Source organism: Phocoena sinus, chromosome 16 (assembly GCF_008692025.1).
Source record: "Phocoena sinus isolate mPhoSin1 chromosome 16, mPhoSin1.pri, whole genome shotgun sequence".
Taxonomy (NCBI): Eukaryota; Metazoa; Chordata; class Mammalia; order Artiodactyla; family Phocoenidae; genus Phocoena; species Phocoena sinus.
In genome coordinates, this window is record NC_045778.1 from 55,030,251 (window position 1) to 55,045,663 (window position 15,413).

General features: G+C 54.8%; 1 protein-coding gene across 3 annotated transcripts in view; it reads right to left on the bottom strand.

Annotated features, from left to right (window-relative positions):
• CRTAC1 (cartilage acidic protein 1) overlaps window positions 1-15,413 on the bottom strand; it is a 154,398-nt gene that overhangs the window by 29,599 nt on the left and 109,386 nt on the right. For all 3 annotated transcript variants that reach the window (XM_032607785.1, XM_032607783.1, XM_032607784.1), the window contains exons 7-11: window positions 13,912-14,057; window positions 11,201-11,337; window positions 7,624-7,706; window positions 6,683-6,783; window positions 6,077-6,245 (exon numbers count right to left, since the gene is read on the bottom strand). In XM_032607785.1, the coding sequence (XP_032463676.1) occupies window positions 6,077-6,245; window positions 6,683-6,783; window positions 7,624-7,706; window positions 11,201-11,337; window positions 13,912-14,057 (636 nt within the window). The remainder of the gene's footprint in view (window positions 1-6,076; window positions 6,246-6,682; window positions 6,784-7,623; window positions 7,707-11,200; window positions 11,338-13,911; window positions 14,058-15,413) is intronic.

The window sequence follows — 15,413 nt, forward strand, 5'->3', positions numbered from 1 at the left end:
TCAGCCCTGCCCCGGCCAATTTGGACCCTCAGCAACCTCGTCCTCATCATCTCTTAGACATGGGGGCACGCCCTGCAGTTCCCAAAGGGCTTTTGCTTGTTGGCAATACTGCTAGAGAGTATGCACCCCAAACTGTACCAGGCGATTCTCAGTGTTAGGGCACTGGATCCTCACGGCAGTCCCATGAGAAGGTACTAGTTTTATCATTTCTATTTTAGAGTCAAGGGGGATGAAACTTGGAGAGGAGAAGGGAATTGCTCACAGTTACCCAGAGAGGGAGTATCTGATCCCAAAGCCCGTACCTGCTAAACCCTTGTTCTACTGCCCACCCCACCCCAATGACCAGCCCACCATGGGCCAAGCATCACGCAGGGATCTGGGATTTAGCAGGAAGGACACAGACCCAGGCCCCATCCTGGAGGAGCCGAGCCCCATGAGGGCAATGAACACAGTGATTATGTTATAAGAAACTGGGAAAGTGCACCCATAGTATTGGTACCACTTGGTGAGAGAGGTGGGTGTTAAAAGTCATTTCGTTGGAGGATTCAGGAGGAACAAGAGCTTGTGAGGCAGAGAAGGGAAGGAAGGGGCATTCCAGGTAGAGGGCACAGCACAGGTAAAGGTATAGAGGTATGAAAAGGGCATGTGTGTTGAAGATCAGGGAGAAGCTCAAAGTGGAAGAAGCAGGGTGTGAGCATGTGTGTTAGGTGGGGTGGATGGGAGAGGAGACGGTGGGGGGGGGGTGATGTGGGGAGGGACTTTGGAGCTCTCACAGGTGTGGCTGGCTTGAATCCTCCCAATTACTCCGAGAGGGAGCGTTTATCCCCACTTTCCGGATGTAGACACTGAGGCTTGGCAAGATGCAGTGACCTGCAGGTGTCTGAGCTAGGACTGAAACCCAGGCTCCTGCCCCCAGGTCCCGCTGTTCCCGCTGCCCCAGAAATCTCAAGTCTTCACGCAGCTGCACAGGCAAGGGGGCCTTTAAGCTGGCCAGACTGCAGGGCCAGTGTGTCAGGCAGGGAGCTGGTGAGCAGAGGAGGGCCCATTAAGAGCAGCAGGGAGTCGCCTCTGGCAGCTTTTAAAGGACAAAGGCCAAGGAGGCACAGAGAATCGCGCTTTTCAGAAGCTTTACAAGCAAAACAGATGGTGGGAATACAGCTGGGGGAAGATTTTTGCACTTTAATAAAGCGATTTTTGTGTGGGCCACTGAATTTTCCTTCCTTAAATGAGCACCAACCGGCTTGGAGGCAGCTCTGAGTCACTTGCAAACCATCAGCTGAAAGGAAGGAGGGGTGTATGTGCAGGGGCTGGGGGTGCCATCAAAGCCTGGGGTGGGCTGGCTTAGGGGGTGAGCCCCCGACGGGGGGCTGGTGGGGCAAGGAGATTACTGGCGCTTGTTTTCACTTACTGGGTTTGGTAGAGCTGCCTCAGCTCCGTGCTCGCTCGGAGCCAGTGAGCCTGGGTGTGGGATACAGGCGGTGGGTGTGCAGGGCTGGGATGTCGGTTCAGAGCAACCGGGGTCCAGTGGGGCACTCAACAAGGGCTGTGAGCAGAAACGCTGATTTATGAGCCTGGCGGGCCATCTGCACCGTGGGGAGCTGGGGGAGGCCAGGGCAGGGTGGAGGGCGCAGCGAACGAGGCCAGGGGCTCCCCCGAGCGGGGGCGCGTGGAATGGTTCTATAGGATGAAGCTGAGAGCCCTCTGCACAACGGAGTGGGCCTGCTGGAAACCCCCTGGGAAGAATGCAACACAGCAAGGTCCCTGAGTTTTCACTGTGTGATGCGATGCAGTCTGGATCCTCGGGGTGCACAGTGAGGGTCTGAGAAGCTGAGTCCTCTAACCACAGTTCAGTGCTGACCAAGCAAAGGCCTGCAGAGCTGGGAGGCGTTCCTTCTCCAGCCACCGAGAGATGAGCTGGCCAGGCACGTGGGGAAGAGAAGGGCCCAGGAGGCGGCTGCTGAGAGGCACACGTGTGCACCCACACACAAGTCCACGGACAAGCCGCTCACCGCACCTTGCTGCAAAGTCAGGAGGCAGGGGGTGGTTTTGGAGGGAGGAAGGAGCAGGGTCAGAGGGGGTGAGCACAGGGGTCACGGGTGCTGGAAGGGGGGGCTTCCCGCAGCCCTCGGCCCTTCCCTCACAGCCTCAGGCCCGCATCTCCTTCTTAGTCACGCAGACGTCAAGGCAGCCCTTTCTGCATTCCGGTTCTGGACCTGCCCCTTCTCAGCCCAAATACCACAAAACAAACTGTTCAGGATTGGAAACCAGCCAACTGTCCATCAGTAGGGGACTTGCTAAACAAATTGTGAACGTGGCCACACAAGAAAATGCCGTGCAGCACTGAAGGAAAACCAAGGAGATACGCACGGACTTGGGGTGACGTCCAGGATACACAGTTAAGAGAGAGAGGCAAAAAAGCAAGTCTGGGAATAATAGGGAGAGTATAATAATTTCTGTTAAAAAAGATTCCAAGGCACGTTTATCTATAAATGTGCTCCTGTGTATTTTGCATGCAATAAAATCATATCAAAAGTGTGGAACTGGGAAAAGGTCACCCTGGAACACTATATTTGAATCTGCTCCCTGCCCCTTCCCCTCTGCATTCCTAATCCCCTCACCCTGTTCTGCATTTTCTTTCTTCATAGCACTTAACATCTAACGTTTTATATATTTACCTAGTTGTTACATTTATTAGGTGTCATATGCTACTCCTCCTTCCACTAGAATGTAGGGTTAGCCATGGTAAGGCTCTTCGTCTAGTTAGTTTTTGGCACAGAGTAGGTGCTCAGTAAGTGAGTAGAGACTAAATGAATCAAATGACACTGGCGGAGGGTGAAGAGGGAATGTTTCCTTTTTTGCTTAATATTCCAAACACAGTGGCGAGATTATGGGTTATTTTTACTTTCCGTTTTTAATGATGTTATATTTTCTAATTTTCCTATAACCGATATGCATTATTCCTGCAGTCAGAAAAAAATTAAAGCCTTCTAATTTGACTTTATTACATGCAAAATACACTGGAGCACATTTATAGATAACTACGCCCTGCGAGCGGCTCCTGGGCTCCTTCGCGGCCCTGCCCTCCCACAGCAAAGCCTGGCTTTGGCTTTCCTGGCTCCGCAGCTCCCTCTGTTTCGCCCGCCCTCTCCACCTGGCTCTGCATGCTCCTGACAGTTTGGCCCTGACCTCCCTTTCCAGACTCCGCTCCTACCAGACCTTTCCTACTCTGTGGACACAGTGAACACTCCCACCTCTGGCCTTTTTTCAAACCAGCCCAGCCCCTGGATGCTCTCCTCAGCTCCCATCCACACCTTCCAAATTCCCACCATCCTTCTAGACCTAGTTCAAGGCCCACTTCCTTGGGAAAACTGCCCAGAGCAGAGAGAATTTCTCCCATCTCAGTCCTCACAGCCACTGGGTCAGTATGACGGGGCATCCAAATCTGCTTGCAACGAGAGCTCCTGTGTCCCTCTGCCTCTTTCACAACCGTGAGCCTGGAGGGCAGGGAGCATTTCTTTGTTTCATCTGTCTCTTTGCCGTGTCTCTCTGCGTCTCTTGGTCTCCCCTGCTCCCCGTCTCTGTCTGTCTCCCTGCTGTTCTCTCTCTTTCCTCAATCCTTCCTTCCATCCGGCCTTCCCATCAGCTCCCTCTCTTCCTGCCCCACTGCTGGCCCTCCATCAATCAGGAAGGCCTGTGCTGTGCTAGATCCATGAAGTTCCTTCCGGACGTGGGGGCCTTGGAGCTGCAGGGATGGAGCCACCTGCCCCTCGCTGTGTCCCCGGCTGCTGGCCCTGCTGCCTGCTGAGTGGCCTCAGGGAATCTCACTGCCAGGCCCAAGGCTGACCCACTGGGGCCGGTCTCCAAGAGCAGCCTTCCTTCTGCGCCTCTCTGGGAGTGGATCCGGCAACAGGGGAGGCTGCATGGGACCCGTGGGGCAGTTTGAACCAGAGCTCAGACCCAGAACAAATCCCACAGCCTTGCAAAACAGCAAGGATTGGCAGTCAGGGCAGTCAGGGACTCCCAAGCGGGAGCAGGATCCGTATCCCTAAGCAGGGGAGGCAGACTGTTGTGAAGAGGCACGGAGGCTCTTGGGCCCCTGTGATCCCACCAGATGACCCGGCTGAGGCTGCCCAGCTGAAGAAGCAGATCTGTTCTCTTGGCGGGGACAGATACTGGCCAGAGAAGAGACCCAATAAGACCTATAATACACGTCTCAAAATAGCAGAGGCAGCTCATGGGATGTGTGGAAGGAGAAACCAGCCCCAGTCCTGGCCTCACCATTGACTTTCTTTGTGAGCCTCAATTTCCTTATCTGTACAGTGGGGTGTGGGTTGATATCCAAGCCAGATAACTGGACAAACATCCTACCTATGAGACCATGGCAGTCACCTTGGCGTGGATGGCCTCACTTGGGTCATCTAGTAACTGAGGGGTCATGGATGTCCAGTAAGAAAGGGGCACAGCAGAAGGACATTGGCTGGCTGTGCACAGAGCAGCTATGGGAGGTCTGGCAGTCAAGTCACAGTGGTTAAGACCTCAGACTGTGGCGTCCAAGGAGGTGGGGTCCAAATCCAGATCTCCCTACTTTCTGGAGGTGTGATTTAGAGCAGGTTACTTAACCTCAGCCTCAGTTTCCTGACCTGTAAAATGGGGGTTATGGTTCTTAATTCATCTTGTTGTGGTGAGAATGGAATAAGGTATCTTATGCAGAGCACCTGTAGATTCGTGCAACTGCCACCACAATCAAAACACAGAACTGCTCCGTCACCACAAAGACCTCCTTGGGGCTATCCCTTTAAAGTCGCACCCACCCCTCTCCTTTTCACCATTTCTAGCCCCCAGCAACTACTGATCTACTTTCCATCTCTATACTTTTGTCATTTTGAGAATATTATATAAATGGAATCAACAGCATGTACCTTTCTGAGGTTGGCCTCTTTTTTTTCACTCATCATAATGCCCATGAGAGCCATCCAAGTTGCTGTGTGTATCGACAGTTTATTCCTTTTGATTGCTGAGTAATATTCCATGGTGTGGCTGGACCACAGCTTGTTGAGCCGTTAACCTACTGAAGGACATCAGGGTCGTTTCCAGTTTGGGCCGTTACAGATAACGCTACTATGAACAATCACGTGTAGCTTTTTGTGTGGACATGAGTTTCCATTCATCTGGGATAAATGCCCAGGAGTGTGATTGCTGGGCCCTATAACGGTTGTGTAGTTTAGTTTTTGTCTTAAAAGGAACTGCCAAACCACCTTCTGGAGCAGCTGTTCCAGGAACGAAACGAGAGACCCGGCTTTTCCACGTCCTTGCCAGCACTTGGTTTCGTCACTCTTTTTTACTTTAGCTGTTCTAATAGGTGTATAGCGATATTTTATTAACACCACAGGTATACTGTATATCTGGTTATGTTATATATATGTATGCACGCACATATATGTAACATACATACATATATATGTGCATATAGATATATATACATACGTATGTGTGTATATATATATCAAATGCTAGTCTTTTACGTATACACACACACACACACACATAAAAGACTAGCATTTTTTTTAATACCACCCCCAGCCAAGAACCAATTTTCACCCTCTCGGGGGTGACATCACTCCCACTGATCATGCATGCTTTCCCCAAGCCTTCTAGCCAAGAGAAGGCGTCAGGGGTTTGGTGAGACATTTTAATCACTGAACCGACACCCACGCGGCCAGGGAAGCAGCTGGTTTGGGTAGGTTTGCTGCAGGCCATTGTTTGAAGGACAAGGCCATGGCCTCAGACAAATGGAGGATTAAATACTCTGACCCCAAGGTGAACTAATTCGACAGAGGCACCAGGATGGACCCCAGCAAGGAGTGGGGCATGAAAACCTCCCTCCTGAGCTCAGGTTCACTTCAAAGCAGGGTTGCCTCCAGTAGCTGGTGTCACAGTAACGTGGTATCTAGAAGATGCTCAGGCTGTGAGCCCTGCATCTCGCCGGGATTCGGGATGCAGTTTCAGCACCCACTGCCCTGCCAATAGCTCACTTGCGCACTCCCACCACCGCCCCCCGCCCCGAGCTCTGACTCACCCAAGCCAAAGTGTGCCACGGGCTCCATCTCGCACAGGTAGCCTGAGCCCCCGTCGATGATCCTCAGGTGGGCCCCACTCTTCTTGGTGTAGAGCACAACCTTAGCGCCCCTGGCGAAGGCCCCAAACTGGGTTCGTGGCACCACCCGCAGCCAGCTGTTGCTGAAGCCCTGCAGGGAGGGAGGAAGGTAGGCCCGGGCATCAGCGGGCTGGGCAGAAGGAACAGGGAGGGAGGGTAAGAGAGGGACAGAAGGAGAAAGAAGGGGACAAGAAAAGGGGCAGAGGAAAGAGAGGAGGAGGGAGCCGGGCAGGGAGACAGACTGGCTGAAGTTTGCAAAGAGCAGCCCTGGAAGAGAGGAGGGAAAGCCAATAGACTCGGGGAAAACAGTGTTTGGAGGAGTGCCAGCAGAAGGCTGAGGGGCAAAGGGCTTCTGGGAGGCAGCTGTTCTTGGGGTTCACTGTGCTGCTGGGAATTTGCTTTCTCCAGGGCCCGGGTGTCCATTTCCTGCCACTCTGGTCAAGCAAGCGTCCCGGGCTCCTTGGCCCTCATCCAGCCCAGGCTCAGCACGTTGGGCTGGGCTCTGTGGGTCCCCAGGTCCAGGCACACCTGATTCCCCCGGAAGACGGACAGCGGCTGAGCCATGGACTCTCCGTGGGACAAGATGAGGTCCAGCATCCCGTCTCCATCGAAGTCTGTCACTACACCGCCTGCAACAGCACAGATTTCACTCTGTCGGCCAGGAGACCCACAGGGGAGGGGGGCTCCTGACCAGGGCCAGGTCCACGCCCTGAGTGTGGGAGGAAAGAGCACAGCCCTGGGCATTGAAGACTGGAGCTTGAAGCTCCTCTCCTTTCTGGTGGCCGCTCATTCATGGAAGAGGGGGTCCATTTCCTCCCCCTGGACTTTTGAAGGAAAGCATGGGTGCAAATAATTCAGACTATGAGGGCTGCTTTCTGGTCTTTTATACACGCCCTTTATATTTGCACTGCTTTTGCCAGTCTGTCGGGGGTTTGCGTATACCTGGTCTCATTTTGGTCCTCACTACAACCCAGAGACGTGAGGAGGGCGGATGCAATTATCCCCATCTTATGGGTGTGGCGAACAAGATCCAGAAGATGAAGCGCCTTTTCCAAGGCCACAGGTGAGGCAATGGCAGGGCCGAGTCTTGGGACTCCTGATCCAGTGCACGCTCGCTGACACCAGGCTGAGTGCCAGGAGGGGTGAGACGACAGGACGCCCAGCCTCACCTTTGCCTCTCCTCCTGGCAGAGCATTGCCAGAGATGCTACTGCCCGTGGAATCCCACGCCTCTGACCCCGCGGCCCTGGGACTGGGAGAACGGACCGTCCCCTCCTCTGCTTCCCGCCTGACACTCCCAGGGCCTCCTCCCCCACTCTCACCCCTGCCCCAGGATCTCAGCCCTCAGAGTGGCAGGGATAGGATGAGCCCTGCTGTGGGACTGGCTGCACCACCCCTCCCGCCCTCCCCGCAGGCGAAGGGCAGCACTGAGACAGGGGAGAGCAGGCTAGAGCCCTCGGGGGCCCTCACCTGTGCCCCGGCCCTCGGGCTCCAAGGCGTCGCCAGGATTGAGCTCCTCGATGAGGGGGTCGCCGTGTTCCCTGTGGATGATGCTGCGGGACAGGAGACAGGCTGTTCATGGACGACACTGTGCTGGCAAAGCCCCAGTGGGCTCCCTGGACCTCGAGGCCCACGAGCCCCATTCTCCAGCCCCTGAGCACCCTGAGACGCTGCTGCACGTGGGCTGCCTCCTGCATGCCGACAGAGCCACTCTGCTCACAGACCCTGCCTGCGCCTTTCTTGGGTTTTAATTCACGTTGGTAAATATTGATTTTTCCTTCTCTAATGGATGAATTATAGACAGCCTGGGGAAGGGCAGCTGATGGATGGAGAAGGGGCAGGGATGCAACTACCTTCAACTGACCTTCACTTTCCTTCTAGCGGTCCTGGGTTTCTGAGTTCTGAATGCTACGCAGGGTTCCACCCCTACTCCGGTGCCACCTCCTCTAAGCCCTCCCTGATCGTCCTACTAGAAGCAATGCCTTCCTGCTCTGCCTCTGTCACTTTCCTGGCCTTTATTGCTTTCTGCCTTGTGTTGAAGCTCTATATGAATGCATCTTATCTCCTCAGTTAGACTGTGAACTCTTTGCAGCCTGGGACCATGTATTATTACTCTTCTTTGCATCTCCCGCAGCATCTAACACAGTGCCTGGCTCTCAGGAAGCTCCAGACATGTCCGTGGGGTGCGTGGAGGAATCCAGAGACAAAAGGGAAGAAAGGGTCCCTTTGGGTTGCTAGGGTTTTGTCTGTTTTGAACTCTGAATCATGATAATATTTGCTGTAGAAAAGTCCACTGTGAAAGTCCTGTTCTTTCTGCACATTGAGCTGAACGCTGATGATGGCTTTGAGCTTTCCTCTCTAATTTTTCTCACTGGGTAGATTCTCGCAGCGTTGGGCGCTCTGTCCTGGCTGTGTGGAGCAATCTTGGGGCTGGGGTGGGGAGAAAGGACCAGGAAGGATCTGTATCGCTCTCCCCTTATGTTGCAGGTGGGGCTGTCACTTAAATCACAGTCACCAGAGGGCTGTGCTGTGGCCAATGCTTTCTTTCAGGAGGGAGCCAGGGTCCCCTGAGCTGGAGCTTCTGGTGGCTGGATGGCAGAGGGTGCTGGCAGAACTGCAAGGTGTCTGCAGGGTTGAGCACATGTCCTGGGAAGTGTCCTCTGTCCGCGCGGGGCGTCTGTGCTGAGCACATCCACGTGTGCAGTCTGGGCAGTGAGCAGCATGTCCGGCAGTGCTTTTGTGTGTGTGCACACCTGCCGGAGGTGTGTGTCTGCCTCAGCCTGCTAGCATCCACAGTCCCTTCAACCATTCGTGTCCTGCAACCTCTGTCACAGCTGGGCAGAGCCACCCCTGGGTTCAGGTGACAATGGAGTTAGGGGTTTCTAAGGCTAAAGCCCAGAAGTTCCAGGGCAGAGCTGGGCAAACTCACCCAGATTTGGGCAACCAGGGCAGGCTTCTCGGAGGAAGGGTCAACAAAGCTGAAACCAGAATGATGGGTGAGTCTGTGTCACTCGGAAGCGAGAGAGAGGCAGATGGTGTGGGCAGCCTGACGGGTCCAGGCCTGGTGCAGCCCAGAACTGAAAGCTTGGGGTGTCTGGTGCTTAGGTGTAAACTGGGGAGTGGAGAGTGACAAGGCTGGGGACAAAGCCAGCCTGTGGGATGTATCAAAGAGAAGGTAGTGGGGAGCTTCTAAGGGGTTTAAGTGGAAGAGGGGTGTGGTCAGATTCGCATTTTCAACAGCTTGCTCTGCAGGACTGGACACAGGGCGGCAGCTAGAGAAGAGGGAGTGCGCAGGGTGGAGCCATGGGACCAGATCAACACGCATCCTGCCTGGCCTGGGACAGTCCCTACTCACGCCTGTCATCCCGCCATTGTTAACAGGGCCTCTGCACTCTTCTTAAGCACCTGGAGTGGGTGATGAGTTCCCTGGTTTCCCGGGCATCACTGAAGGGCCGGCAGACTCACACACACCGAGGCTTTGCATCCCTGGTGACTCCTACAAGGAGCCCGCCATGTTTCCTTCGGTGACACGTGACAAGCCCACTTGGTATGGGGCACGTAGGGGCCCAACTTCTAGAGTTGCCAGCTGAGTGGTGGCCCCAGTCTCTGCTGCGAGCTCCAGACCCAGCATCTGCCACAGGGACTCGGGGCACAGCCACGGAACCGGGAAGTGGCTTCCACTGAGCTGTGCGGAAACAAACACACTAACCCATAGGGTGACCATGTGGTGACCCTGTCCGCAGACAGCCCGGGGCCAGCCTGCCCTTGGGGTGGCGGGAGGGAAGCTGGGAGGTTTGACAGAGGCCAGACAGGCAGAGGAAGTGCCGGGGTGCTCGGGCCACAGAGACGCCTTGGTGCTCCGGGCCCTGGCGAGTGACACTTTATCAGCCAGAGAAGGAAAGCAGTGTCTCTGTTAAGGAGCAATGGATCTTCCGCAATTAATCTGGAAGTTGTGAAAAAGCTTTTTGCAAGGCACCTAATTAGCAAATCTGGTGCCTTCAGGGGGTGATTACAGCTGGTCGGGATTGATGCTTTGTTAATAATTATATTTTAAAACACGCTTAGTCACGGCTCTCGCCTTTTATTAATAGTTGAGGGCCCTTCTGGGGGAGGGGATGGGGGCCTTCGGGAACTGAGCAGGTGATCTGGCCCATTTCCTGCATCCAAGGTCCCTGGCCCACCCTCCTCTTGCCCCCTGGTGCTGAGGCCCATTAGCATGTTTTAGGCCAGGAACCAGGGCCGCATGTGTCCTGAGGTTTGTTCCCCAACAGCAGTTCTCAAACGTTGGTGTGATAAGAATCACCTGATGCCTAGTGCACGTGTTAAAAAGACAGATTCCTGGGCCTCAGCCCCTGAGATTCTGATTCAGGAGATCCAGGGCGGGCCCAGGGATTCTGTACTTTAAATAAACACTCTGGGTGGTTCTGACGCCAGTGGTCTCTGGACCCCAATTAGAGAAAAATCGAACCTTTCCTCCCTGCATGCAGTGCTCAGTTGCCTCCATTCTTGTCTACCATTCCCTCATCTACCATTAATTGTCTCATTCAGCATTTCCCAAAGGATGTTTAGCAGAGCACCAATCCCAGGAGAAAAATCTCTGAAAGAAGTATCTTGTACTGAAATATATTTGGAATACTCCATTCACCTCTTGGAAAGTAAAAATACTCATGGTCATGCTAAAGGCTCTGAGAAGTCCTGTAGTCAATACACCTGCCTGTCTTTGCTTCATCCAGATGCACCCAAACAGATTTGGCTCTGGAACCCCTTTGGGTGGTAGAGTGGAGCCTGGCTTCTAGGCACACTTTGTGCACGTCCCCCTGACCACTTCCTCCGCAACAGCAGGAGGCCCAGGATTCCCCGCCTCACCTTTCCACCCCCCATTCTCTCAGCCTCTTGCTCAATCCCTGTCCTTCCAGCTTCTAATGCTCCTTCATCAGGGGACCTTCCTCCTTCCTCCCCTTGGAGCTCCTCTTTTGAGTCCTAAGCCTTCCTCCCTGACCCCCACCCACGAAGGCTGAGTAGCCACGAGCCAGGCTGAAGCATCTACCGGAAGAGGCGGTTGGCTGAGGAGCTGCGGTGGGCAAAGTTGTTGAAGAAGATCTCCAGCTCCTGGTCATTGTCAAAGTCGGCAGCGATGACTGTGCGGACAGGCGAGGGCATGGAGAACTTGGGTGAGGCGATGTCCTGGGAGGAGAGAGGGCTGCAGGTCAGCGGACAGATGCGTGGGGCAATGGGGGTGGCCTAGAGGCCAACTCTCCCCACCCCCGTGTGTGCGCGTGCGTGCAAAGATAAAAGCCTGACCTAGCATGTCCTCTATCACCTTCCCTGTAAGGGCCCTAGGTATGCTGTGTTTAGGATCACATAAACTTCAGGCTGCTTGTAGGAGAACAAGGAGGTGAGAGGAACAGTCCTAATTCACACCGGTGAAGCACCTTGCTGTTCCCTGGTCCGGACCACACGGGGCCCTCCCATCAGTCACTCGAGGCAGGGCTGATGTGAGCACTCCCATTTTACAGGTGAGGTAACTGAGTCCTGGAGAGGAAGGGGAATTGCCCACTGTCATAGCTAATGAGTGGGGGCCGTCACCAGGGCTCTGATTCCAGACGCTATGCCCTTCCTAGTACGTGCCCTTCGTCCTCCGCAGTGAGAGGCGGAGGCTGGGAGGGCACTGGGCAGTGCTGTGCATTTAAATCCAGGCTTCTCTGCAGACTAGCTGTGTGGCCTCAGGCAGGTTACTTAACCGCTCCGATCTCGCCTTCCTCATTGGTAACACGGGGCTGAGTAATAGCTGTCCAGGTTGTGAGCACCGCATGTAAAGCGCTTGGCACAGGGTGGGCACCAGGTGATCCCTGGCAGTCTGTCCTGGCCCTGCCCATATCAGCCTCATGAAAGGTGGCAGAGGCGGCCTTTAGCTGTGTTTTTCCTGCCTTTATTACCTTACTTTGTCTCTTGGGAGTCTTTTGATTTTTTTTTTTGAGATATTTGCCTTGGGGGGTTGCAGTATCAGATACCTCTGCGCAGGGCTCACGAGGAGACCCCAGACCCAGGACAGCCCAGCAGGGACTTCAAAGTGCTGAGAGGGCCTCGGTGGACCCGGCAAAGTGTCCCACCTATGGAACTTGCCTTTGAAATAGAAGAGCTGTGGAGGGCGACCTTTTGTTTCTCAGCAGAATATCCATTCCGGGTGGGTTTGTCCCTTAAAGACGCAGGAGCCTGTCTAAGTCCCAGGGTCCACGTGGGGAGAACTGGGAAGGGCACAGTTGGGGTTTCTGGGAGTGGTCCTCTGCCCTGGCCCTGCCCCTGGGCCTCCTACTTCAGGCCCTCTCCCCTGGCCACAGGAATGAGCTGCCCACTCTGGGTTGCCCAGGGGAATAGGCTGTCCCCAACAACGCAGTGATGAAGCTGATTGGGAGCCTGGCCCGCTGTCCAGGGTGGGCTGAAGAGGGCCTTGAGAGCTGGTAACAAAGAGACCTCAGGATCTCGAAGTTGTTATTATTCTAACGGAAACCTACATAGGCCCCTTGGGGTTGCCCCACTGGATGCCTGGGCTTCCAAGATAATGTATGTAAGATGCTTGGCACAGTTCCTGGCACACAGAAGGCACTTGATAAATGGGGTCTCCATTATTATTCTCATTATTGCTGCTGTGCGCTCTGGGGCTGGGCCATCAGAAGAGTTAGTTGACATTTGGGGCTGGATTATTCCAGCCGGTGCATTGTAGGACCTTTAGCAGCACGTCTGTCCTCTGCACGCTAGATGCCAGTAGCACCTTCTACCCCATTTGTGACAACCAAGAATGTCCCCAGAAAAAGTCAAATGTCCTGGGGTAGGGACAAAATCACCCCTGGTCGAGAACCTGGGTTAGAAGAAAAAGCTGAATAAAGATGGAAATCATCCAGGATCCCAGGAGCAGCTGCTCTGTGGTCAGGACGTACCTCTTTTTCACCCAGAGAGCCTGGGTCTCAAGCCTCTGCAGGGAATGAGTGGCTGGCCCTGAGCACCCCAAGGTGGCTGCCTACAGGGGAGGGGCCTGTGGCAGTGCCCCAGACATAAGGGCCCTGGTGGCTCCCCTGGGACCATCAAGCTTCTGGCAAATGCCGCCACTTTCTTGCTTCCTCGGGGGCTTCTGGCAAGACCAGGTACCTCCAGAAGCATCCTGACTCCCACCACCCCATGCTCTCCATCACCCTCCTGAGAAAGGCCCAGACTCAAGCTCACCAGGCTGGCGGTACATCCCTTACTGTCACCAAACAGTCTTTCTGAAGAATTCTTGGTGTCACTGACTGTCGATAGCTCAGGGAGGGGGCACAGAGAGGGGTTCAAGGTTACCTTGCCCCCCCACCTGCCATTTGTCCAGAAGGGGCAACTGTTGGGAGCTCTGTGGCCTCAACCTCCCCTGTCCCGCCAGCCCCGCTGTGCCCTTGGCCTGAGCCTCAATTTGAAAAGCTCAGGCCCAGGCTATGGGAAAAATGCTCCCGATCCAGAGAGTGAAGCCCACCTCACTGGGCCTTTGCCCTGCCGCCGCGCACCTCGCGAGGCTGCTCTCTCTCCTCTGCCAATGACCGTGCGCTGGGCACTACAGACATCACAGCAGCCCAGGCAGGAGCCCATCGTCCCCCAGATGTTACCTTCCTTGTGGCCATCCCGCCCCCAGGCTCTGCAGAGCCACAAGCCCCTACTCAGCCTGGTGGGAGGCACAGGCGGGGCTGCAACCCCAAGATGACAAAGCAGGGGAGCGAGGCAGAGGCTCCTTCTTACCCGAAAGTGCACCTTCCCACGGGCGCTCATCTGCAGATAGAGGCGGTGGGGGCCATTCCAGTTGCCATAGACGATGTCCACTTTGCCATCACGGTTGAAGTCGGCCAGGGCGACACCTCGCCCGTGCTGGTGGGGGTCATCCACACCTGGGGAGGAAAGGCAGGCGCCCTCAGGGCAGCGCCCCCTGCAGGCTCCACAAACACTCACCTTGCCAGGGCCCCGTGAAGAGCAGCAAGGGAGGGTAAGCCTCATCCTGTCCCGATCTCTCCACAGGGGCAGAAGGTGGGCAGCCACCTGGTTGCAGAGAGAACCAGAGACTTGCCTTCAAGCTGCACTTGCCCAGAAAGTACTATTTTTACTCGTTTTTGGGGCAGCATGGGCTGGGGGAAGGAGACTTGTGGAGATTCTGGAGGACTAAAGCCCTCCCCAGCCACCGCTGACACTGGGATACATTAAGTTGATCATCACTCTTTTGCTCAAATTTCAGTGCTTCCCCAGTACTCTTGGGTACTCAAATTCCTGCCCGGGGAGCACAAGGCCCCTGCCTACCTTATCTGGTCTTTAACTGGTACCACTCTTCCCCCTTCCGCATATGCACCGGCCACCCGGGGCTCCTTTCATTTCTCAAATGACCCAAGCTCTTTCCAGCTTCTGGGCTTTTGCTCAAGCTGGTCTCTCCTTCTGGAACGCTCTTGCCAAGGCTCTTGGTTACGTGGTTCCTTGTTTTTCTTCTGCTCCCAGCTGTAATGTCACCTCCTCAAGGAAGCCTTCCCTGACCACTCCCATGAAAATAAGCCCCTCCTACCCACGCTGCTATTCATCCTGACAGCCTCCCATTCTCCTCCATTGAGCTGATCACACGTGCAGTTATGTTCCTTTGTGGGGTCCAGTTTTCCTACTAGACCTTACACTCCATGAGGCGAGGGTCTGTCTTCTTGTTCCCCTGTGTCCCCACAGAGTCTATCTCAGTGCTTGTGGTGACCGGGTATTTTTCTGTAGATACTTGCTGAATGAATGAAGAGACATAAATAATTTGACAGAAGGCGACCAGGGACTTCGGTGACAGCAGAGAAAATACAGCACCATGACAGGAACGCACAGTGTGCCTTGTGAGATCTGGGAAGAAAGCTTGTGGCTCCAGTGTCACCTGTTTGTGCTGTCCCTGCATCTACCAGTGGTCAGTGGGACTGAGCTGATCCTGGGGGAGGATGGAGGGTGGCTTTGCCCAGAGGGATGGCCTGACCTCCTGGTTGCCCAAGGCAGACATGATCCTTCAGGTCGAGTGCAGAGCTGACAGGCAGTGGAGGCCGGCTCTAAATACCCATGCTGAGTCTTCTGGAGGACAAACTGCCGTTGGTCATCAGGCCCTCAGAGATGGCAGGTGATAGGACAATATGATGGGGGACGGGGATCACAGACACAGGACACAGCGAGCTCTTGCCAGCTGCAGATACGGAGATCCTGAGGATAGGGGCCAGCAGAAAGCAAGGTGGGGCCCCCCG